The sequence below is a fragment of the Marmota marmota genome, unplaced genomic scaffold, assembly GCF_001458135.2.
Source record: "Marmota marmota marmota unplaced genomic scaffold, marMar, whole genome shotgun sequence".
NCBI classification, from domain to species: Eukaryota; Metazoa; Chordata; class Mammalia; order Rodentia; family Sciuridae; genus Marmota; species Marmota marmota.
In genome coordinates, this window is record NW_026000052.1 from 3,522,188 (window position 1) to 3,546,013 (window position 23,826).

Here is a 23,826-nt window from a genome sequence, read left to right on the forward strand (position 1 = left end):
CCCCCCCCCCCCCCCCCGTGCTCTCCTGGCAAATTACATCAGGCTGGGAAACGGGAACCCATGCTTCCACTCCAGGGTAACTGGCTGTCTACACAGAAGGGATCCTTCCTACTTCCCTTTTGCAGGTAGTGCAATAAACATTTCTTGGTGAATAAATGGAAGAAATTCCTCCCATTCTTTCACTAATGATTCTGAGGTTTTGATCTGAAGTAAATGAAAGGGGTCCCCTAAGCTCAGCAACCCCATCCTCAACCCAAAGGACAGCTGTCCAGAATCAGCAAATTCCCACATGGACTCACTGAGACATAGCTGGCGTTGGTTCCCTTAGTTCTAGGGTCCATGTGGGTGACCAGAGCATGGATAGCAATCCGGGCCTGTGGAGCCACACTGATGAAGACCCGGCAGCCCCCTACACCCATCATCTCTGAACTCAGTAGGGGGCTCACGATTTCACCCTGGGGTCCAAAGAGCTGTAAGTCACATTCTGCAGGGGAGAGCAGGTGGGTAGACCAAGTGTGGGTCTCAGGGACTCAGGAGCCAGACAGGCTGCTGATGTCGGGCAGGTCACAGTTGGGAGCAGTGAAGGGATTTGCAGCACTGGCTTAAGGTCAGGCTCCCAGGAAAAGCCCCCATGGAACCCCCTCCACCAATCCTAGCTGAGCGACTTTAGCAAATGCTTTCAATGCTCCCAGCTTCCATCCCTCCTTTACAGTGGAAGGCATTTGTCAGGAGGGCTTGATGCACTTATGCTACACAAGTACTCACCAGTGAAACTGGCACAAAAGAGGGCCCAATATGGCAGCCACTTGTGCCCCAACTGCTGCCCCTCTGGAGCCTCCCTAAGGCTCAGATGCTTATGTAGGGGGGAGGGCAGGAAGTGAGCAGTGAGACCTTGACCCAAGCAAGCTCACTGCTGAGGGGCAGGGAGGGACTTGAACTCCCCACAACACTTTCACATTCAATGGGGGGACCAGCAATCTCTGGAGCCACCTTGGGCTGCTGGAAGACAGCAAGTCCCTGAGGCAACCAAGGTCATTAGCAGACCATTGCAGTAGGACCACGGGTAAGGCAGGAGTCCCTGCGATGCCATCCTCTGTCTGAGAGGTGTGTGGTAGTGTGCATTTTTGCACAAGCAGGTGTATGAGAAGAGGACTGAGGGAAAGCAGCTCACAAAAGGACCTTGAAGAAGCTGAATGTCCAGTGAAAGGCAAGGGCAATGGCCTGAGGAACTGGGCAAGGATGTGGACCAAGTCCCATGTCTCCCCGTCCAGCTGCATGGCCCAGAGAAAAAGGGCTGCAGCCCCCTCCGGAACCCACACTGTGCACATGCAGAGCAACACTGAATACCCGGGTTCCTTCGTGGCTGGCTCCCCATCTTGCTCACTGCCCCACTGGAACTAGCCCCATTCCTGGCCAGCAGCACAGGCCCAGTCGCCCTCTGAGGAGGTAGCACCTTGCTATACCTCTGTAGAAAGTTCCAGGGGCAGGCTGGCTCCTGTACCCCAGCAGCACTCCACTTCCGGGCCACACAAGGTGCAGCTTAGCCACCAGAATGTTGGTCCTGGAGCTGAAAGTCAGGCCAGACAGCTTCCCACACAACTTCTTCCACATGAACCGGCCCCAAAGCAGCAACTTCTCTCCTGGAAAGTAGCAGGCAGTGAGGGCCCAGCACTCCTACTCCAGGTCGGCCGCTGTGCTCCTGGTGGGCTGAGTTGAGTTCAAGCCACCACTTTCTTACTGTGTGACAAGTGGGGCATGTTATTCAATCTCTCCTAGCCTCAGGCTCCTCCTCTGCAAAATGAGTACTCACCCCGCGGTCATTAGATGACCCTGAGCATGAAAAGCAGGCATGCAGGTGGAGCACCCCACCAACAGCAAGAGCGCTAGAGTCATGCCGGCCCCTGGCAGGCCTGTAACTGGCAGCAATTGCCCACACAACCCAGATGTACCTGCACTGCAGTTGAGGGTGCTCTCAAGGACTTGGAGTATTACCACCTCACCCAGGGGCCGCCCGATGGCTACCACACAGTCCGCCTGCCCTGGGCCTCGCATGTCAATGGTTCCTGTGGGCTCCAGGTGCTGCCTGCCACAGGCACCTACAGAGGGAGGAGGAGCATGGTGAGCATAGCCACTGGGGGTCCCAGCAGCACAGGGCCCAGCTCTCCCTGCTGTGCAAGGAGCCAGGACAGGGTGGCCCAGCAAGAAGTCACCTCAAGTCAGGAATGGGACTGCATGGATCAGAGTATTGTGATCTAAGGCAGAGCCGCTTCCAGCTGCTCCAGGGAGAAGGAGGCAGTGCAGGGCACTGGCGTTGTATCACAGGGACCTGGGCTCTAGGCTGCACCCAGCAAGTCACTAGATGGTGACAGTTATGAATAAAAGTGTGGTTTCCCTTGGCCAAGCAGGAAGGGAGTCTACCCTGAGCCCAGTAGTATATGGTCCAGAGGACAGAGGGCTTGTCTTGGCTTTCCCAGGTAGAGGTGGCTTTGCCCACCCTGCAGCCAGCCTCCCACAGAGAAAGGAGGAAGGAACCTAACTGGACTCCACCAGGCTTTCCTGGGGCCACTCCAGAGAAGCACCAGCAACAGCAGCTGTGGTCTGGCTGGGGTCAGTGGCTTCTTTGTGGGGCACTGAGCGGAAGGTCCCCTGCTCCTCACAGGGCCCAGCTTGGCAGCTGCGCACTGCTGCTGGCCTGGGTGAGTGCTGGCAGAAGCTGGCTGGCACAGGTGCCTGGGCTCCATGGCAGGTGGCATGCCGGCGCTGGATGCCATCCCCACAGGAGACAGAGCACTGCAAAGAGGAGGCAGGAGTCACGCTGGCCATGAGGACAGCAGTGCCACAGCCAGATGTATCTGATATTGTCCTCGCACAACCTGGGAGTGACAAGTATCTCCATGCTATGTGTTGGGAGACTGAGGTCCAGTGAGGGCCCTGGAGTGAGTCATGTATGTAGCAAGAATTAGGATTCAAACCCATCTCACCCCATCACCCTCACAGCCTTTACCCCCCAAAGTCTATGAGTCCATGAGGACACCCTTGGGGTGTCCTCCTCCACATTCCATCAGACCCTGCCCAACTCTGGCCCTCACCTCTGCCCAGCCCAGATGCCCAGGATCCTGCTGATCAAGGTGGGAAGTGGCCCTGGAGGAGGCCTCTGGGGCTGTGGATCGTCTCATCTGTTCTACCCCTGTACACCCCTGTACCCCCACTGAACCAGGCCCTCCTGGGCATTCTGAGTCCTCTTTGCCTTTGTCTTTCTGGTGCTTGGCACAGGGTGGCCGTGGCTCTCCGTAGGACTGAACTATCTGCCCTTGTGCCCCAGTGTCTCCACTCTTGGCCTCCGAAGGCCCAGCTGCCTCACGATTGGGCCTGTGGTGCCTTCTGTCTCTAGGAGCCCCTTCCCCAGGAGATCCCCCTCCTCCTTTAGGAGGCCACAGTGAATCAGTGCCTGCAGGGCTCCTTGTGTGTGAGGACTCACAGCTGATGCCACCCCAGTCCCACTGGGAAGTCTGATGGGCTGCAGCCCTGACCTCTGTCCAGGTGCCAACGTGCCACAGGTAGGTACAGTCAGTGAGGAGGCAGGGGACACTGGCTTGTGGCCGCACCAGAGCTGCACAGGATACCTCATCCACCTCAGTGTCCTGGCCTCCTTCAAGTTGCATGCAGGCCACTGTGCGGACAGCAGTGCCAAGACCACAACTGGCTGAGCATGGACCAAGGGATGTGACCTTCCACCTACAGGAAGAGAAAACCCAGAGAGAGCTGGCTCCTGAAAAGATGGCACTGCCTATAGGGGCTCTGCTCCACCTCTGTGTCTTAGGACATTCTCTTGCACAGATTCCAGGGCCAAGTGAGGGCAGTGCAGCTGCTAAGTCTTCTGCATAGTAGAAGCAGGACTCCCTGGAGCAGGAAAGGTTCTGAAGGGCTCTGAGAAAAGAGCCCTCTTGTCCCCTTTATCACATAATACCCCAAACCCACAGAGCTGCTGGCTGGCCAAGTGCCAGCAGAGGAAGTGATGCCCAGGATAATGGAAAACAGATCTCAATGTGCCACCTCCTGTGAGGAGAGATGAGGTGTCAGAGATCCACACCATCCTGCTGTGTTAATTAGAACCACTCAACAAGTAAGAACGGCCGCATTTTTCAGAACTGGAACGTGAACCCAGGATGCCTGTACTGGGGCCTGGGGTCCTAAATGCTACACACGACTGCCCTCATGACCTGTCACTCTGCCTTATGTGGGATCAGACACAGGGTGATGGCACAAGCCACACTGAGACACACCTCTTGGGTGTACAATCTTCACCTTAGCACCACTGGCACTGGGGCTATGTGACCTTGTCTGGAGGACAGTCCTGTGCATGGCAGAACAGGTAACTTTGCTCCTCCCTCTGCCCACAGAGATAGTAGCAAATCCCCCTCCCCAACTGTGACCACTAAAATATCCCAAAAATTGTCAGGATAACCTGGGGGGCAGAACTGTGCAGCTGAGATGCCCCTGCCCTGGAAGGGAGACCATGAGCAGAACTGTGAGCAGAGCACAAGCGCTAGATGGTGGGTTGCTGAGGAGCAACAGGGCACAGTGTGGGTGTCTGGGCGAGCCGTCTGGATATGTCTGGGAGAATACCCCTGCTGTCAGCAGAGCCCGGGCAGCCAGGACCCCACAGATCCAGAGAAGAACTAGGAGTCAGAGAAGAGCTAGGAGTCAGGAGGAGCCCTGGAACACTCTGGAACAGTGAGGAGGCCAGACTGGCTACAGCAACATTCCACGGAAGCCAGAGCTTGTGTGTGCACGTAATTCCCATCAAAACCCCATACCATTTCTAAATGTGATGTAAAAAAATAAAATGGGACTTCAGCATGAGCAAAGAAAGCAAGACACTTGCACCGTGGGTGCTACATAGATTCTGGTTTTGTCTTTTTTCCCTGGCAGGTAGGGGATTGAAGCCAGGACTGGTGCATGCTAGGCAAGCATTCCACCACTGAGTTATACCCCACATCTTTTTTATTTTGTGATGGGGTCTCACTATGTTGCTGAGGCTGGCCTTGGACTTGCAATTCTCTTGCCTCAGCCTCCTGAGTCACTGAGATTATAGGCATGTGCCACTGTACCCTCCTTCTAAATGGAATTTAAAGCTACAAAACATAAAACAATGTGATATGGTTTAGGGAAAAGCTAGGAAAAATCAAACCAAACCTGGCAGAAAGCCCAGACATAGACTCTACCACATAAGAATTCAGGCTAAGGGATGTGCCATGTGGGGAAAACATCTACAGTGGTGGCGTTGTGGTCCCATCTGGGCCTCCCCATCCATGGATGGTGTCACACCCTCAGGGTCCTGCAAACACCACCCCCAGGACCTTCCCACAGCTGAACACAGGACGACCACCTGCCTCTCTGCACTTGAACCACACCTCCACCTCCAGCACAGCCGGCCAGGCAGCCCTGTTTCCTCAGGACTGTCCATGTGCCACTGTGCTGCCCTGGAATCCCCAGGGTGCCTGCCTGGTGTCTGCACACACCAGAAGCCCAACAGACACGTCCTAGTCTGTCCTGTCCCCTCACCTGGGTAGACAGGGCTCAAGACTCTAGGCCAGGCAGTCCCTGGCACTGGCTGTCAGGCAGTATCTCCTTGTCATTATCTCCCATGGACCCTCTGCATAACCCCCCACCCCCACCCCCATCCTGCACGTGAAAAAAAAAGCTCACGCTGCAAGCCACTAGCTGGTGGTGCCACCTGCGACACACTGAATAAGGGAGCCAAAGCTCCCTATGGCCAGGAACTCAAGGTGTCCCCCTCATCCCTCCAGACTGGCTAGAGACAGGAGGCTGGGAGGACCTGTAGAGATTTTCTCCCTACTGGGGATAAGGTTCTCTGCACCGAGGTCCCCACCAAAAAGCTCAGCACCAAGGACAGAGCATTCAAATCAACCCTCTTCACAGAAGGGGAAGCTGAGGGTGAACAACAGCTGTGTCCATGAGGACGTGGGGTCCCCACAGGGCAAAGGTGTCCACTCTAACACATGTCCCAGCACCAATCCACCCTGAGCCTGCCCACCAGCCCTGCCACCTTCCTTCCCTCCATGTTGCCGTGTCACACCCAATGCTGCCAATCAGACTGTAGGTCTCACTGTCCATCACTCCTTGTCCTATGTCAGATCCAGGAGGGCAGGGAAACTCATCTGCTTGTTCACTGCTGTGTCCCTGGCTCCAGAATAGCACATGGGCACAGTAAGAGCTCAGTAAAGAGCAGGTGCTAGCCGGGGCTGGGGTGTGGCTCAGTAGTAGAGCGCTTGCCTAGCACACGTGAGACACTGGGTTCAATCCCCAGCACCACAAATAAAAATATTTAAAAAAAAAAAGAGAGAGAGAAGAGAGAGCAGGTTCTAACTAGAAAAGCAGAGTGCTCCCACAGCATCTGGGTCCTGAGCAACGCACTGTCCATGCAGGATGGCCTCAGATCCCCCCACAGCCTTGGGAGGGCACCAAGAGCTTCCAGTCTTCTGGGAAGAGGCAGGCTCACCTGGCTGGACAGGGTTCTGGGCTGCAGTCCTCAAAGGGGCCAGGTCGGGGCACTGGCCAGCACTTGGAGTGGGGCAAAGGGACAGGGCGGCCGTGGTCCAACCTTATGCAGCGCACAGCCAGGGGCACCTGACCCCCTCCACAGGTCACTGGGCATGGTGCCAAGGCTCGGGCCTCCCACCTGCAGGAGGAAAGCCGGCACTCCATAGGAGACTACTCCCAAGTCAGATGCCTTCCCTGCAGCTCCCCTCCCCAACTCACCGAGCGGGGCACGGGCCAGCCCGACAGACTTCCTGCCGGCTCCCAGGCTTGTCAGCCACACCACACAGCTCTTCCTGGACAGGTGTCCCCAGGGCAGAGTCCATGCACAGGAAACGCAGCTCCATCAGGCCTGCAGCAGGAAGCAGGGTCCCCCTCACCCTGAGAGGCAGGTTCAGCAAGGACCTGGATCACAGGGCAGCTCTAGTAGATGAGGCCCACTTACCATCTGTGTGACTTGGACAAATGACTTTATCTCTCTGAGCCTCATGTTCATATAATATAATGGCATCTACCTTGCAGAGACATTTATAAAGATGTGGAAGGACAGCCGTGAAGTGCCTGGTGCACAGTAAGTGGGAGTGGCTGCTGTTCACCAAGAGGCAGGGTTAGTGCCAGGTCAGGGCACCTCCCATGGTGCTCACTGTCAGTGAACTATCAAGGCCATCACTTCTTTGGGATCCCCAAAAGCAGTTGCTTGCTGGCCTCAGCTCTAAGCACACTGATGTTGGACTGAGTGTGTGGTTAGGACTTGTGTATAGAAACACTGCATATCACATCTATCTATCTATCATCTATCTATCCATCCATTTATTTATTGGCACCAGGCATTGAACCCAGGGGCGCTTAACTACTGAGTCTCATCCCTAGCCCTTTTTATTTTTATTTTAAGACAGGGTCTCAGTAAGTTGCTGAGGCTGGCTTCCATCCTCCTGCCTCAGCCTCCTGAGTCACCAAGATTACGGATGTGCACCACTGTGACTGGCTTCTTCCCACAGCCATTAGGGTAGAAATTAAATTCTTTTAAAACCAGAAGATCATATTGATGAGCATATGGAGAAACTGAACCCATGTGCTCAGTCAGTGGGAATGCAGGGTTCCGCTGTGGAAAACAGTACAGTGCTTCCTCCAAAAATTAAACCTAGAATGCCCCTGTGACCTAGCAGTTCCACTCTGGGTGTCACTGAAATACCGAAGGCCGAGCCTCAGCACCCCACGCTCGGCGCAGCAGCACTTGCTGAAGCTAACTTGGAGACAAGCCAGGGGCCGTCCTCACGTCTACACAGAAAACTTTTTAGACTTAAAAAAGAAGAGAGTGTGACACCTGCTACCACATGGAAGAAACTTGGGGACATTATGCTAAGTCAATGAGGCCAGTTACAAAGGACGAACCCTGTGGGACCACACAGATCTGGGGTCCCCAGAGGAGTGAAACCACAGAGACAGTTGGGAGACTGCAGGCAGCAGGGGGGAGCTGGTGTTGGGCGGGGAGGGCAGTACTGATGGAGAGGCCCTAGAGGAGGACAGTGACCCTGGCGCAGGGCAGTGTGCACTCATTAATGCCCTGAACCAGATACTACAAAATGGTTTTATGACAGGGAGCAGTTTACAATAAAAAATTGGAAAAACAAAACAACATTGTGTTTCTTAAGAGTAACTTTGCTTCTCTGCTTTGGTCACTTTGGGCCCACCTCTCGCAGCTCTGCGGAACTGAGAGACAGGCTCTCGGTGCCAACCTTGCTGGGTGCTATCAACCTCCCTGTTTTTCAGCCACTCAGGGAACACAGGTAGAGCAGGCAGCAGGCACTTGGCTCAGGTCTCCTGTGAGCCTGCTCCTTGGCACTACAACGCAGGAAGGGAAGAGAGCTTGTGACCAGTGCTGGTCCTCAGGCACGCTCTGGGGCCTCACCTCGCCCACAGGAGACAGAGCATGGCCCTGTCAGGGGAGTCCACGTGTGTGCGGCCTGAGCCTCCAGCCTGGCACTGCCCAGTGGCAAGGGGGCCTCTTCCCCAAGAGACGTGGTGTCCGGCTGCAGGACGAGAGCATCTGGTGAGTGGATCTGGCATTCCCACCTCCACCCTGGGTGCCCAGCTCCCTGGCCCCCATCCTGACCTCCTGAGAAGAGAGCAGGGAGAGCAGGAAGTGGCTGCACACATGGGGCTCCCCCTGCTGCCTCTCATCCCCTATAGTACTCTGTGTACCCCACTTCAGCCTTTGTGTCCCATCGTGGAGGTGTTCACTGGGTGGGGCTATGAGCTGGGGATTAGCAGTGGGGTCTGTAGGCATGCCTGGCCTGCAACCCCCAGCTGGGAGGGGCTGGTCTGGTCAGTTTCTGAGAGCAAGGCCACTAAGCCCAGACCCCCTGGATGCCAGGTGGGGCAGCAGCCAAGTCCAACCCTCCTTGGATGCTCCCAACAGGTCTCTATCCTCCAAGCCTGGCTTGCCCCTTCCGGGGCGCTCCGAGTCTGTCCTCTGGACAGGGTAGCCCTCACAGCACCCAGCAGAGGGATGGTGCTCTTGCCGTGGCCTGCAAAGCACTGCTGACCAGCACTCATTGCTCTTCTCCTAGCCAGGTAAGAACCAGAAGCCTCAGCCACCTCCTGCCTTGGTCACTTACCTGACTCCAGCCTGGAGGACATGCCATCCTGGTACAGGGCTTGAGAGCAGGTGACCTCTCATCCGTGCAGCAGGGCCCTGTAGTTGCTGGTGCCTGCAGGCCATCTGACCCCTGCACAGGTGTTATATTCCAAAAGGCCACACTTGTTCCACAGGCCACTGTGCAGGGGCCAGTGTCTGATACCTTCCACCTGAGACAGCATGAGACCCTCATCAGGCCCTGCTCTGCCACCTCACTATAGGCATGGTCCAGCTTGAGGGCAGGAAAGCAGTAAAGCTACCCCCCACAACATCAAGAACCTAGAATATGCCCCACAAAGAAGCAAAGTTCAGAAGTCATTCCCTGCAGCTCCAGACCAAGTGACCTTCAAGGCACTTCCGAGTTTCCCCGAAGAAGACCTCCTACATGGTGACCAGGCACCCCACCTGGTACCAGGTGTGGGGAGACAGAGCCACCCCTCCTGCCCTCCAGGAGCTACCCAACAGTGAGATGCTCCATGCCCCACTGCAGGGGCTGAAAAATGGGTACCAAATGGGGTCACAGCACCAGGTTTGGGGGACAAGTGGGTTTCAGCTGCATGCCTGGGCAGAGCTGCCCAGGTGCTATGGTCAGAAGGATGCTGAGGCTGGATCAGGGCTGGCTGAGCAAGAGCAGTGGCTGACTACACTCTGCCAAGCACAAGGGGAAAGAGCCAGAGCCGTGGGCGGGCCAGCACTGGACAGAGGAGACAAGGGTCCAGAGAGGGAGGGGACTCATCCCGGCTGCCCAGTGGGAAAAGAGGCAGTGCAGGCTGTGTGGGCGAGACAATAGTGAGGAAAAGGTGATGTCCTCGGCTTCTCACTTAGGGTCCACCCGCCTCACTGCCCCTCCACAAGCAGGGCCTCGGCTACTCCACAGCAGGGGCTGAAAGTTCAGCCAGTGAAGTTAGTGGCCAGGGGCTCCAGGGCCAGGGGAACTCTGAAGGGGCATGCTTAGGCACCAGGTGTCACCACCTGTCACCAGGCATTACCAGGATGGGGCCTAACCAAAGGCCTCGGGAAGAGGGAACTTGGGAGGGTGGGCTCCACACATGGATGAACCCTGTGGAGGCCCTCCCACTGCATGCTTGCCTGGCTGGGCAGGGCTGGGAGTTGCAGGTTTCCACCTCCACTGCTGGCTGCTGGGCCACCGCTCTGCACTGGGCCGGGGACAACGTCCTCAGGAGGCCCCCCTGTGCCTCCACACAGCGTACCAGCCGCTCACGGAGGCCTCCCCCACAGGAGGCACTGCATGGGCCGAAGTCTCCAGCCAGCCAGCTGAGGAGCAGGAGGAAGTGTCCAGGCTGGATCAGGGGGCAACGGGGAAGAGCAGCAGGCCCTGGCCAACATGCTTCTCCCTCTAACTCCAGATGTCCTGAGCTGTCCTCCAGAGGCCAGGTCTGCAGGGTTGCCCTGCACACCAAGCTAGAGGACAGATGCACAGTGGTGCAGGCAGGCAGCTGCCCCAGTGCTCCACCTAGCAATGGTGGCCTCATTCCTAACAGTATATTGCAGCCAAATGCTCCTGCTGGGCCAGGAGGAGCACTGCTCCACCAGCACCCCTGAGCCACCCACCATTCTCCCAGGTCCCCACCACCTTACAATGAGCATCTCAGCTCATAGCAGACTCAGACAAGGCTGACACTACCTCCCTATCTGTCCCGAGTCTCAGTGTCCCCATCTGCAAATAGGAGTCACCAACAGAATCTGCCCCACAGGGCTGACATCAGTACTACACAAGAACAGGCATAGAAGCTGCCCAGCCCAGGCCACCTGGGCCCCAGCAGCCAGGAGGATGGCCCAGCACAGCACTTACTATGGGGGGCACGGTGCAGGGTTGCAGGACTCTGGCCATGAGGGAGGCTGGGGGCTTTCTTGGCACTGGGCAGTCTCCACCCACTGCCCCCGGGCCTGGTCCAGGCAGCCATAGGACACCCAGCGCAGTCCTGCAAAAGCAGAGCAAGGGCTCGACCACCTCCACGTAGGGACAGCAAGGCAGAGGCGAGCCCCAGCCTGGGCCTCACCTGCCCCACAGCTCACCGAGCAGGGCCCGCGCATGGGGGCCCACGCCCAGGCTGCTTGCTGCCTAGGCTGGAAGTAGGTGAAAGTGACGTTGGGGCGGGTGAGCTGGCCGTGCTCCTCGCTGTGCCGCCGATACACCTGTGTCAGAGAGGGGAGCCCAGGGACTGTCCAGTGGGCTCCGGAGTCACCATCATGGTCACCTGACTGGGAAAGCCTCTCCACACTCCAGTCCCCCAGCCCCAGGCAGGACAGCACAGCAGATAGGAGCTTCAGGTAGCTTTGGGGGTGGGGGTTATTTACCAAGGGAACTAGGAGGACTGGGGCAGGGAGTTACGGGAACATGGAGCGGGGAGTCCCAAGCTGACGGGGGCAGACTGCAGTGTTACTCAGGAGCCACAGCAAGGCAAGGGGCACTTCAGCAGAGGGCCCAGGCAAGGGTCACACAGACCAGACCAGCATGTGCCTCCAGAGTGAGAGCTGAGGCCCATGGCCAGCAGGAAGGGCCAGGGTCCCAGGGGCTTTGTGGCTGCCCAGTGGCCTAGCTTGACCCTCAGAGCTGGGAAAGGCTTCAGCAGGGTTCCTGGGCTGTTTGCACTTCAGGAAGTGGCTGTGCCCAAGAAAGGGGCCAGGCAGGAATCCAGGGCCCAGAGGAGGTCACACAGTGGGAGGTGACATGCAGTATCTGCCCTGTTTGGCTGCCTATCACAGCCTACCTGAGTAAGTCCTGACCTGTTGCACCTGGAGGGGGGCCCAGGCTGCTGGCAGAACTGCCTGTAGCCAATGATGGGGTCAGCGCTCCTAGGCAAGGGAAGGTAGGCAAGCTGAGCCATGTGGGGAGGCAGGAAAGGTCATGGGGACCTGCTCTGGCCTGGGCCCTGAGGGAACCCTGCTGACTCCCCAGAAGGAGCTGCTGAGACTCTGCCCCTCTCTGAAACCCTCCAGGGTGGGTTCCACTACACTAACTCCAGTCGACACCAAAGAACTAGTAGGATGCAATGCCCCTGTGCTCCCTCCACACCAAGGACCACTCCGCTGCCCACACCCCAGGAGGAGTGGAAAGCTAGCCCTTCACTTCATATGCTCCCTGCAGAGCCCTCTCACCACTCCCAGAGCTCCAGGCCCTCCCTGGGCACCAGGCACAGGCAACTCGAGTTGTCTGAGACGCTAAGCCTGGGGCTGTTGTGCTTGCATTTGGCCCACCACAGGGCCCACCCCCTGGTAGGCCCCCGAGGGGCCACTGAGTGAGAGGGAACAGATGGAGAAATGAACCCAGCTGGAGCCACTGAGAGAAGCCCCACTGGCCTCCCTCAGCCCTCCTGGGGACCTGAATCTCCATGTCCTCCTGGGCTGGTCCCCAGATGCGGATTTCCTCCAGGTAGGGCAGCTGGTCCTCTGTGAGGGTTACTCTGTACTCCACACGGCTGTCCTCCAGTAGGGAGGGGTAGGTGGTGCTGGGGGAGATGCTGCCATTCCCAGCCACGATGTAGCGCCCTCGGATCCTCATGGCTGTGAACAGAAGGTGGTTGGCACTGCAGAGCAGGTGCCGCCCCTCACAGGTGGAGCTGCTCACCAAGAGGATGCCTCCCTGCACAGTGGGGGATCTGGGCTAGGGAAGGGTGGAGGTGACAGCAGGGCAAGTGGGCAGGAGGGGCGTTCTGCCAACAGGACGCAATCTCCATGGCCCTGTTCACCACCCTCGCCTAAGGAGCTGGTCCTCTTGGTGTCTAGTCGGGTGAGACTCTCGGTGTGCACCCCTCTGCCATGGGCACATGCATCCTGCTTAAGGCTGCCCCACAGCACTGGCTCTGCACCTCGTCCCAGAAGCTGGTTAGGGCCTCAACCTCTGCCCCACCAGGTGCCCCCATGAACAGAACACACATGGTTCGGAGCTCAAGGACCCCAAGACAAGCACCCCCTTTCAAGGGCTCAAAGGTCAGGAGGAGGCACACTCAGAAAACAAAGGCCCACCATAGCCCTGAAGAGTACACAGGTGGCCTTGCCCAGAGCTGGCCTTTGCCCTGACCTGGAGAGAAGATGTCTGTTTCTGGCATGGGCTGGCCTTGCCAGAGCTCAGGGTGGGGCTGACACACCTGGCAGGCATAAGCCAGGGCTGGCTGCACAGAAAGAGCAGCCAAATGATTAGGGAGGGGCTTTGGGTCCCCTGGAGGTTCATCATCCAGGACAGCCGTCACTCATTCACTGAACAATCACACCTGTGAAATGAAGCCCCTTCCCCAGAGTGAGAGCAGCTGTGGCTGGGAACTCAGGGAGTTCTGGGAGCCCTCCCAGTGAACTAGCAAACCCCAGTGGCTTAGGGAACCCCTGCACCTGAGACTGGTGTCAGAAGTGAGGGCCTTGGGACTGAGATGACTGTTCAAATGCAGTGGGCCTCCTCTCTCGACTCACCCAGGTGCGTGAAGAGTGGCCTGTGGTTGACTATGTGCACGTTGGTCATGTTGGGTGTGACCGTCAGGAAGGTGGCATACTCTAGAGAGAAGCAGAGCAAGGTCTGTGTGGGCCTCGTGTCACCTACCTTACTACAGGAGCCTCCACAGCCAGACTGAGAAATTCTAACAATGCCCCAGGCTGCTTCCAGAGGCAGTAAGGCCTCCTCACGTCCTCAGGGCCATGAACACCAGGCTGGAGGGCTGGTGCTGCCCCAGCCGGGTGCAGGATCCTAGGTCCTCCAGCCCTGGGGGACACACCAGGGGAGGCAGGGCTCAAGTCCTCCAGGGACCACTCAACACTAACACCCCTCCTATTCCCTCGCCTTGATGGTGTTTCCTGAGTGGGAGGAAAAGGCTGGCCCACCACAGGCTGCACAATGACCTATTTCTCCACATCACAGCTCATGAGCCACTGTTACTAAGGCGCAGCAATCCCGGTGGCCATATCATCACCATGGGAGAATGGCAAAGTGGGGGAGGCAAGCTGGGACCTGGGGAGGCTGGGGGCTGAGCAACCCTCCCTGAGGCGGCCCTACCTTGAGCTCTACCAGCCGTGAAGGAGCCCTTTTGTGGGCTGCACGTGCTATTGTCCCCTCCACACACATGACATGCATCCCACACCAGCCGGGAGTCCATCCTGCCATCGCAGCCAAATGTCTGTAAAGGGACCAGCGGAAGGGGGGTGTCATGGGAGGTGCTGTTCTCCCAGACAGCCCTGTGGCTCCAGGACCGGGGACTCATACAACCCTCAAGTCAACACAGGAACAGGGCTTAGAGGGTCAAGCAACTGGCTCAAAGCCCCGGCATGGCCCTGCCCAGGCTGACCCCAAGCCCCCTATCTCCAGCACCCCTCCCCTACAGACCACAAGGCAGCTCCACTGCAGCCAGCACCCACAGGCTGCCCCTGGAGTCCTCCCAAAGGCAGAGGTAGGCCGTAGGCCACAGGGGACACAGGGCACTTGAGCTGTCCACACACACCCACCCTGCAGCTGCCAGACACACACAGGCTCAGGGCCCCGTCCTCCCGAGGGCCGCTCGGCACACACCGAGTCCCATCCAGGAAACGGTCTCCACGCCTCACAATGAAGCTCTTGCCAATGGCCCGGCACATGTGTCTGCACAGAGCATCCCCTGGGAGGACAGAGTGACAAGAAACCCTGATGAAAGAGGTGGGAGGGAGGGCAGTGAGCTAGGCCAGGAAGCCCCATGGGGACCATGCTGCAGGCTCCCACCTGCCAGCCCTGTCTAGCTACATCCTCACATCTGGGCTCCAGGTTTCTATCCTGTCTCTGTCCCGTCTTCTGAAGCAACGATGATCATCATCTGATTACTGCTGTTTCTGAATTATAAACCCAGAGCACGCTTGGCATTTCCCTGCATGACCTCCCTGAATCTGTCCACAGAGGGAGATGCTGCTATGGTCTCCATTTTACAGATAGGATAACCAAGACTTGGAGATGAGACGTCACTGCTCATCTGCTGGCGAGGCCAGGCTAGGCCACAATGGAATCCCTGGTCTGCAGCATGCCAGAGGCTCACCCTGGATCCTGCTCCAACCAGCAGTGTGATTATGGTCAACTCTGCTACCTGATAGGGGGTCTCCAGGCCTAGCACCCCTGTGCTCCACAGCCCACCTTGACTGTACTGTGCTGCGGCACCCCAGTGGTAGAAGGAGGGTATGCCTGGAGAGAGGTACAGCGGCTGGCCATCTGTCTGGGCACACTGCTCCGACATGAACTCCAGCTGAGTCTTCTCGCAGGCCTGGTCAGAGGAGGCAGAGGATAGGCTCTGGTCACAGGAGCCAGCAACCACCTACATGGGGGGAAGACGTGGGGCAACCCAGCCCCATTGTGCCTTGACTCCCTTCTCTGAAGAGTGGGGGCAACCAGAGCACCTGCCTCTCTGCTGATGAGAAAATTCTAGAGAATCTGTAAGAGATATAGGGCAGCAACAAGAAGAGGGCAGGGGACAGTAGTGCTCTTGGGACCACTCCCAAGGCCTAGCCTGAGAAAACAGGGCTTGTGGTGTTCCTTGCCTACCAGGTGCATCAGGAGCAGATCCCAGAAAAACTGAATGCTCAGGAACAGAGGCCCCTGCACCGAGCCCCAGTGCCCAGGCAGGCAACCTGGCCACTTCTACACTGGAGAGAAAAGGACTGGAGTGGACCCCCTGGGCAGAGACACTGAGGTGCTGCCCTCCCGGTAGCTGCCCTGCAGAGACCCTCCTCTCAAAGCCTGGGGAGGCCTGGGGAGGCCTGGGGTGTCTGCCTGAGAAGGCGGGGAGGGAGCTGTCACCACAAAGCCAGGGCCAAACCCAAACCCAGGCCACCCAAAGCAGCAGGTAGGTTTTAAGCAATGTGAAAAGAATCATGCTACCATTCCCACCAACTAGGATGGCGAGAATAAAAGAGCAAACACACACAGAGCAGAGCACGTGCTGCTGGAGGGGGTGTGAGACAACTGGAGCCCTCACTGAGACACTGCTGTCTCTGAGTGATGGGATGCAAAAGGGACTGGGCACTGTGGCACTTTTAGAAGATCACACAGTCACACAACGATTCCCTTTTAGGTATTTGCTAGTCTGAATGTTGAGTTTCCCCCAAAGGCCAGGGGCTGGAGGCTTGGTGCCCAGGTGGTGCTAGGAGAGGTGGGAAGCGCCTAGGTCAGTGGGGCACGGCATAGAAGGAGATATTGAGACCCAGCCCCTTCCTCTGGCTATCTTTACTTCCTGGTGCCATGAAGCCACAGCTCTGCTCTGCTGCATGCTCCCCACCATGATGGTCTGCCTTGACCCCGGTCCAAAGACAAGGTCAAGTGACTGTGGACTGAAACCTCTATCTCGGGTGTTTTGGTACAGCAATAGAAAACTAAATGACAGCCAGGGCTGGGGTTATGGCTCAGTGGTAGAGCACTTGCCTTGCATGTGTGAGGCACTGGGATCAATCCTCAGCACCATATAAAGATAAATAAATAAAATAAAGGTATTGTGTGCAAATACAACTGAAAATATTAAATAAATAAATGTTAATGGGTATCCCCTGACGTCATGAAATACATGTAAGTAGTAAAATGGTTAATAATAATAAAAAAAAAACTAAATGACAGTATTGCTATGGTTTGGTGATCATGTCCCCTCCAAAATTCATCTTGAAACTGAATCCCCAAAGCACCAGTATTAAAGAGGTGATAGGATCATAGGGCTTGGCCTTGTGAATGGGGTGGCACCCCTGTGAATGGACCAGGTGAACCATGTAGGCCCTTTTCCCCTTCCTTCCCTTCTGCCATGTGAGGGCCCAGTGACTCCCTCTGGAGGATGCAGCAACAAGGCACCATCTGTAAGATGTAGAGGGCAGCTCTCACCAGACACCAAACAGCTGGGCCTTGATCTTAAGACTCCCAGCCTCCAAGACCATGAGAAATAAACTTCTGTTCTGCATAAACTACCCAGTCTGGGTATTTGTTATAGAAGCACACATTGACTAAGACAGGTAAATATAGTCAAGAGAACAGACCACAGAGACTCCAACAAGCACGTGTGCAAGCTCACTCATATGGGGAAGACCCCCAGCAGTCAGAAGGTGGAACCAACCCCAGTGTCCTTCAGTAGGCATCGGTGAACAAAAGGTGTTCCATCTTAGGGGATGCCACCCAGCCTCAGAAGGGAAAGAAGCACTGACATGCGCTGTGACGCAGGTGAGCCCTGAAAAGCGCTCAGCAGAGAAGGCCAGGCACCAAAGACCACACAGCTTTGGTGGCCCCTGCCCGGACCCAGAACAGATGGAGCTGCAGAGGCAGAGAGTAGACCAGGGGTTGCCAGGCAGGGAGGAGGCCAGAGGCCGCTCACTGAGCAGAGTGAGCTCTGAGTGATGGAAATGCTTGGAACTTGACAGAGGGAGTGGCCCCTGGCACGAGTGTGCAGGACGCCATGTCATGCACCGTAGCACTGCTGACTGTGTGATGCAATTCACCACCACACAGACATGGAAGGGCCTCATGCTGGTGGTGGCATATTCTTAGGGGCAGCCCTCCTGCAGGGGTGTGCTCTGCAGAGGGAGGGCGACCGTTCAAGTCCCTGCTGGTCACTAGCAGGACTGTCCTGTGTCTCGCACTGTGCTCCCAGTGTCCCTCTCCAGAGTGAGGTGCGAGCCTAGGTCAGCCAGGGCAGCCCTTTGGCTCCCCGAGGCCCGCCGTCTCCCACCCTGCCCTCCTGGCCCCAGCCAGCTGGCCTACCTGGGTGTTGCACATCTCGGCCTGGAGGTCAGCCCCGACACACGCACGCCCTCCAAAGGCAGGTCTGAAAGTGCCCAAGAGACAGGGTGAGAAGTGACCACTGCCCCAAGCAGGGAATGGAATGCAGGGAAGAGCACCCCTCCTCACAGTACCTGGGGTTACTGCAGCGCCGCCTCCTGGTGACCACACCTCCTCCACAGGAGCGGGAGCAAGGGCTGCGGGGACCCCAGCTGGACCACTGTCCATGCACTGCTGCCACGGGGGTCAGCTCTGCCAATGAGCGGCAGTGACCCTTGGAACACCACTGCAAGACAGGGCAGCTGCCTCTCCACCCTTACATGGGGGCCCCAGACCCCAGGAACCACACACACACCTCACACTACTTGGGAATAAATGCTAAAGTGACAGGTCAGGCCAGCAGCCCAAGGACAGAGGATGGGTCTAGACACCCAGTGAGGTGGCTCGGGGAGCCCTGGGGGAGATGGCATGGCAATAAAAGGGCGTCAGGGCAGAAAGTGCAGGCTGCACCATCAGCCGGCAAACCTTCTCTGTCCAGTGGAGTAAAACGCGATGCCCACGCCCAGAGCTGGAGGAGAAGGTGGGCTGTGGCATGATGCCTGGGAGCAGGGACCCAGTAAACCCCACATTCCAGACAGATGTGGCCAGGGCAAGGCTCCAGACTCAATAGAACCCACCACCTCAGCAGACACAGGGCAACCTCCCTCTAGGGTGTTGACCCCACAAACCTAGAAACCCACCCACCTTCCAGGCCCACAGAAGGCTGGGGTGAGTCACAGACAGGTGACACCTATGGTGCCCATGAGGCATACCTCCTGACGTGACAAGGTGGCCACCAGGGATAGCTCCAGGCTCTCTGCCTGCCCCCTCCCTTAATGAGCTCCTACCCCTACTCCAGGAGATGCCCTGCGAGCACACACACACAACACACACACACAGCTGGAACTTTCACTCCTTGCTCTGACCTTCTCTGTACCACATTCTGTCCCATCGAGCAGGGGAATGAGGCGGCGGCTGCAGCTACCTTGGTCCCCAGGGTCTGTGTGGCAGGAGAGAGCCTGGCACATGTCCTAACAGGGAGTCAGGTGGCCAGCTCAGGGACTGCCCCATCATCGTCCCTCCCAGACCATAGGGCACACTGACACAACCGGTACTGCTCCATGGCTACTGGTGGGTGGCCTAGGAGGACAAGGGAACCTGGCCGGGCCAACCATGTCTCTTGAGGCCCACAAAAATGTTTTAATTTATTTTAAAATCAGATTAAAAATAAATGGTTTAATAATTTTAATATATTTGTACTTAAAATAACAAAAGTTCATGCATTTCATAAAAATACTAGAACATATTTTTTAATATTATTTTATGGGGCTGAGGTTGTGGCTCAGCAATAGAGCACTTGCCTAGTATGTGCGAGGCCCTGGGTTCAATCCTCAACACCACATAAAAATAAACAAACAAAATAAAGGTATTCGTCCATCTACACTAAAAATATACATATTAAAAAAAATAAGGGCTGGGGCTGAAGCTCAGTGGCAGAGCACTTGCCTCACATGTGTGAGGCACAGGGTTCAATCCTCAGTGCCACATAAAAATAAACTAAAGGCATGCTGTCCATCTACAACTACAAAAAAACAGTTTTTAATTATTTTATGAAGAAAAGGGCTCACCAGGGCAAAAGGGCCTGGGGTCCCTGAGTGTCCTAGGCAGCCTGGGGAGGATGTTCATCTTTGGGGGTGTCTATCCCCTTCATCTCCCCACCCCCTGTCTGGGACATGTGCAGAGGCTTCTGATAGAAGGCCACTCCCTCCAAGAAGACCTCTGTGCTTAGCAGCAGGTTGAAAGCCCTTGGTGGCCGTCTGGGGCAATGCCAGGACCAGCTACATAATTTGGGGGCCCATCCAAACACATGGGTAGGGGCTTTTGTTCAAAAAATTTTAAGGATTTCAAGAGGCACCTGACAGCATTAAACCAAGGGGACTGTGGAATGGTCCCTGTGTGATGCCACCAGGCAGAGGTGAGCTGGGAGGGGCCCGGCCCTGGCCAGTTGGACTCACCAGGCCCTCCCTGGTGAAGGTGCAGGCAAAAGCCCCTGGGCCAAAGGCCACCTGGCACTGCTCATCTGCGCCATAGTAGAGGCCTGGCTGTGCATCCAGCAGGTGGTCCTTGGATCCAGATGGTGACTGTGGTGGGTCCCATGCGCAGGGCACCCGTCCCAAGCTGCTGTAACAGGCCCTGGCTTAGCCCCAGGGTGGACACCAGGTGGGGCTAGATGGAGAAGGTGGGAACAGGGGCTTTGGCTGGGGTGTGGCCAGTTGGCTTGGGCCGGCAGGCACCAGGTGGAGGTGGGTGTGGAGCAGATGGAGGTGCTTTGGAGGATGGAAGAGGGGGCAATGTGACAGATGGACCAGCACAGTGGATGGAGGGGGAGATGCAGGCTGTTGGGGAGGCTGGGGGGAGGGGAGGATGGGAGGAGATGGAGGCAGATGAAGAAGGCACACTGAGGAGTGGGTGCAGGAATGGGGTGGGATGGATGAGTGGGTACAGAGAAGCAGGAGAGAATGAGGGAGTGGGGCCTGCTTAGGAGTAGAAGGGGTGGGTGCAGGAAGGGATGAATGCAGGGGCCAGGAAGGCTGGAGCAGTCCCAGGACAGGAAGTAGGGGTGCTCACTGTGCGGATAAGGCCTGTCTGATAGGCAGGGCAGTTCAACCCTGACAGGTGGAGGGTGGAGCCTCGAGGTGGGGAGTTTGTGTGGGGGTGAGGAGGCTGTACCTAAGCAGGTGCTTCAGCTGCCGGCGGCTGCACGTGGACCACTCCAGGCCCCCATGCACTGGCACCACACCATCAGATGCCATCACATGGCCACTGGGCTCACATTCACTGCCTGGTGCACCATCATGGTCAAGGCCAAAGCTGGGGGACAAGCAGGCGGTGGGAATAGGGGGCGTTGACATGGCATTGGGGACAGCAGGGGAGTTTCTGGCCTCGGGGCTTGAGGTAAGCCCCAGGCCGTCTCTCTCCTCCCAGCCTAGGGAGCTTTTGAACCTGGGTTGACCTTTGGTCCTGCCACCTGATAGCTGGGCATGGCGGAATGAGTCTTGCCCTGCCTCAGTTGCCTGCCTGGGCAGTGGGGAGATGCTGGCCCAGAAGGGTGTCTTGCACCTTTTTTGGCTAATAGATATCAAAAGGCTATCACCACATGCAGGCAAGCTGATCCACGGTGTTACAGATCTGCAGGGAGCAGATGGGAATTGGGGTGGGGGGGCCAGGGGGCCTTGGAAGCTGCCAATGAGGCTTCCTTCCTTGGGGCTGGCTGCATGAGTGTTCAGTGTGTAGAAATGCATAGTGTGCATATACAGTAGAACTAAAAGTTCAAGAAGACATGACTGTCCCTTCCCTTTCTAGGCAGTTGGCTTCTAACCACAGCACTTTAGATGTCTCTGTGCTATTGGACTTTTTACAACAATCGGGTATTAGTTCCATATATATATTTTTTTTAGTTTTTTTATTTTTTTAGTGCTCTCCATATATTTTTTTAAAAAAATCAAAAAGAAAAGAAACTTACTACCCAGGTAAACACTAATAGATAGGAACAAAGACCTACCCACAAGAATGTATAATGTGGGCTGGGGTTGTAGCTTAGTGGTAGAGGGCTCGCCTCACATGTGGAAGGCACTGGGTTCAATCCTCAGCACCACATAAAAATAAAATAAAGGTATTGTGTCCATCTACAACTAAAAAAAATTTTTTTACAAGAATGTATAATGTGCCTAACTGGAAAAATTTGGAAACATCCTAAATATCCAACAAGAGGGGATTACTTAAATAATTGTGGTGCATACAAAAATGTTAGAAACCTAGGAGAAACGTTTGAGATGTATTTTAAATTGAAAGGCAGGGTAACAAAGCAATGTATGTCATGATCCCAATGCAGCAAATACAAATTATTTTGCCTACCCTGTGTGAGGCCCTGGGCTTAAGTCCCTCTCTAAGTGAGGGACTTGTAATAATTTTTACAGCTTGTTTTTTTAAAATATTTTAAAATTGTCAATGGACCTTTATTTTATTTATTTATATGTGGTGATAAGAATCAAACCCAGTGCCTCACACATGCTAGGCAAGTGCTCTACCACTGAGCCCCAGCCCCAGCCCTACAGCCTGTTTTTTTAAAACCTGAATTTTCTACAAAACTTAGTTTAATTGCTAAGTTGTTTTGCTTTTGGTGGGTTCTTTTAATCATTCAGTAATCAAGAAGTGTCAGATGTCCCTATCTCGCTCCTACCCTTCCTATTCCAGTGGGTCAGAGGAGCAGGCTCCTATTGGCAGGCTCTGCCATGCCCACTGCCCTCAAGACCACACCCTTCCATCCTAGGGACCCAAATCAGCTCCCTGGCCAGCTGGTGGGGCACATACCTGTGCCCAATCTCATGGGCAATGGTGACCCCCAAATCGAAGCCAGTGTCCTCTGTGATGAGGCAGCTCCAGGAGGGCGAACAGACACCCCCCAGCTGGGTGACCCCCCGAACTTGTCGGTTGCCATCAGGTAACTCCAAGTCGAACCTTGGCAAGAGAAGAGTCCAAGTGGGCACTGGTGCTCACTGCAGCCAGGCCACATGTGAAGAGGGCAGGAAGGTCACAGGTAGGCAGAAGGCCTGGCCCTGAGGAGCCCAGCTACCTGGTGATGTAGAGGACCAGGTCGGCATGCCCAGGGTCTGTGGCATCCACAGGGTTGATGGTCTGGCTCCACTCACAAACGTTCAACAGGGACGAGGTGATGTTGGCTGTGATGTTGGGAGCATCCTGGGATCAATAACACAACCCGCTTTTTAAGGATGGTGCAGGCTGTGGGTATGTCTCCCACTTGGTCTTCCTAACGACCTGGCATTGCCCCACATTACAGGTGAGAAGCTGAGGTTCCAAGAAGCACAGCCGCTCACCACACCTGAGAGCCAGGACATCCAGAAAGGGAGCAGGTCTGCCTGGCTGACAGCCTGCACCTGGTCTAGGGCATCCACAGGAAGGTCAAGAGGATAGGGAGTGCTGAAAGCACGTCAGGCTCAACTCAGTAGAAATCCACCTTGGTGCCTACCTTGGTCTCTGTGAGAATGATCAGCTTCACCAGGTGCACACGGAACTGAGCCCCCAGGGACGGGTCCCTCAGCAGTTCTGATCCCTGTTGGAGGACAAACAGGAGAGGGAACACAGGGGTGGGAAGAGTAGGCTTTGCTCTAGGGGCCCTGTAGAGAGAGGGCAGGCAAGGGTGCTCCATCAGCATGAGGAGCCAGTCCAGTAACAGTTGGGCAGATGCCCTTCTAGGAAGGCCAGTTAACATAAAGAAACCCACATGCTGGGGGAAGCAAACTGCCCTTAGCCTGGACTGTTCCGCACACACAGCTTCTCTCAGACTCTTCATCCTGCCCTTTCTACATCCACCTACCAGCAATACCTGTCCTTCCTGCTTGAGGCCCCTCCTCCCCCGGAGCCCTCCCCAGCCACACTCCCTCTCCTGCTCCTGCTGGGGGTCCCTGAGTCAGGTGCAGCTCGAGGTCCACACACTGCTGTTGTTCATGCCAGCTTGTCTTTTAAAGGACACAGTCCCCAAAACAGCGATGGGCTTATCACTGTCCTGAGCTTGAATCCAACCTCTGCTGCTTCCTAGGCTTGTGTTCAGGATCCTATTCACTAACCACTGAGTTTCCGCATCTGTAAAATGGACATAAAGCCTTCCCTGGTTGTTGGCAGACTCAGAGACAGGTAGCTACGAAGTACTTGGCAAAAGTGGGTGCCCTGTGCTGACAACAGCCACTACCACCCTGGGCAGCATCTGGGCATGGGCAAGTCCCACCTCACCACCTAGCTGTCCTCAAGAAACATAAAGGACCAGAGGGAGCCTGTGCTGGGTGACTGGATTTCAGTA

The 23,826-nt window shown here is 56.1% G+C and overlaps 1 protein-coding gene across 19 annotated transcripts in view; it reads right to left on the reverse strand.

Moving 5' to 3' along the window:
* Window positions 1-23,826, reverse strand: part of Adamts13 (ADAM metallopeptidase with thrombospondin type 1 motif 13) — a 57,904-nt gene that overhangs the window by 26,469 nt on the left and 7,609 nt on the right. For 5 of the 19 annotated variants that reach the window (XM_048813387.1, XM_048813389.1, XM_015505710.2 and 2 more), the window contains 25 exons: window positions 22,999-23,082; window positions 22,585-22,709; window positions 22,323-22,469; window positions 20,682-20,822; window positions 19,967-20,132; window positions 18,878-18,982; window positions 18,047-18,198; window positions 17,895-17,958; window positions 15,300-15,477; window positions 14,648-14,796; window positions 14,202-14,322; window positions 13,625-13,705; window positions 12,543-12,724; window positions 11,221-11,356; window positions 11,013-11,142; window positions 10,289-10,474; window positions 9,180-9,369; window positions 8,471-8,591; window positions 6,784-6,913; window positions 6,524-6,703; window positions 3,531-3,735; window positions 2,538-2,790; window positions 1,950-2,096; window positions 1,464-1,640; window positions 300-484 (listed from right to left, as the gene is read on the reverse strand). In XM_048813387.1, coding sequence (XP_048669344.1) covers window positions 300-484; window positions 1,464-1,640; window positions 1,950-2,096; window positions 2,538-2,790; window positions 3,531-3,735; window positions 6,524-6,703; window positions 6,784-6,913; window positions 8,471-8,591; window positions 9,180-9,369; window positions 10,289-10,474; window positions 11,013-11,142; window positions 11,221-11,356; window positions 12,543-12,724; window positions 13,625-13,705; window positions 14,202-14,322; window positions 14,648-14,796; window positions 15,300-15,477; window positions 17,895-17,958; window positions 18,047-18,198; window positions 18,878-18,982; window positions 19,967-20,132; window positions 20,682-20,822; window positions 22,323-22,469; window positions 22,585-22,709; window positions 22,999-23,082 — 3,735 coding nt within the window. Of the gene's footprint in view, window positions 1-299; window positions 485-1,463; window positions 1,738-1,907; window positions 2,097-2,537; window positions 2,791-3,530; window positions 3,736-6,523; window positions 6,704-6,783; window positions 6,914-8,470; window positions 8,592-9,179; window positions 9,370-10,288; window positions 10,475-11,012; window positions 11,143-11,220; window positions 11,357-12,542; window positions 12,725-13,624; window positions 13,706-14,201; window positions 14,323-14,647; window positions 14,797-15,299; window positions 15,478-17,894; window positions 17,959-18,046; window positions 18,199-18,877; window positions 18,983-19,966; window positions 20,133-20,681; window positions 20,823-22,322; window positions 22,470-22,584; window positions 22,710-22,998; window positions 23,147-23,826 lie in introns of those variants that run through there. The other 14 variants (XM_015505713.2, XM_048813393.1, XM_015505711.2 and 11 more) reach the window with 13 other exon arrangements.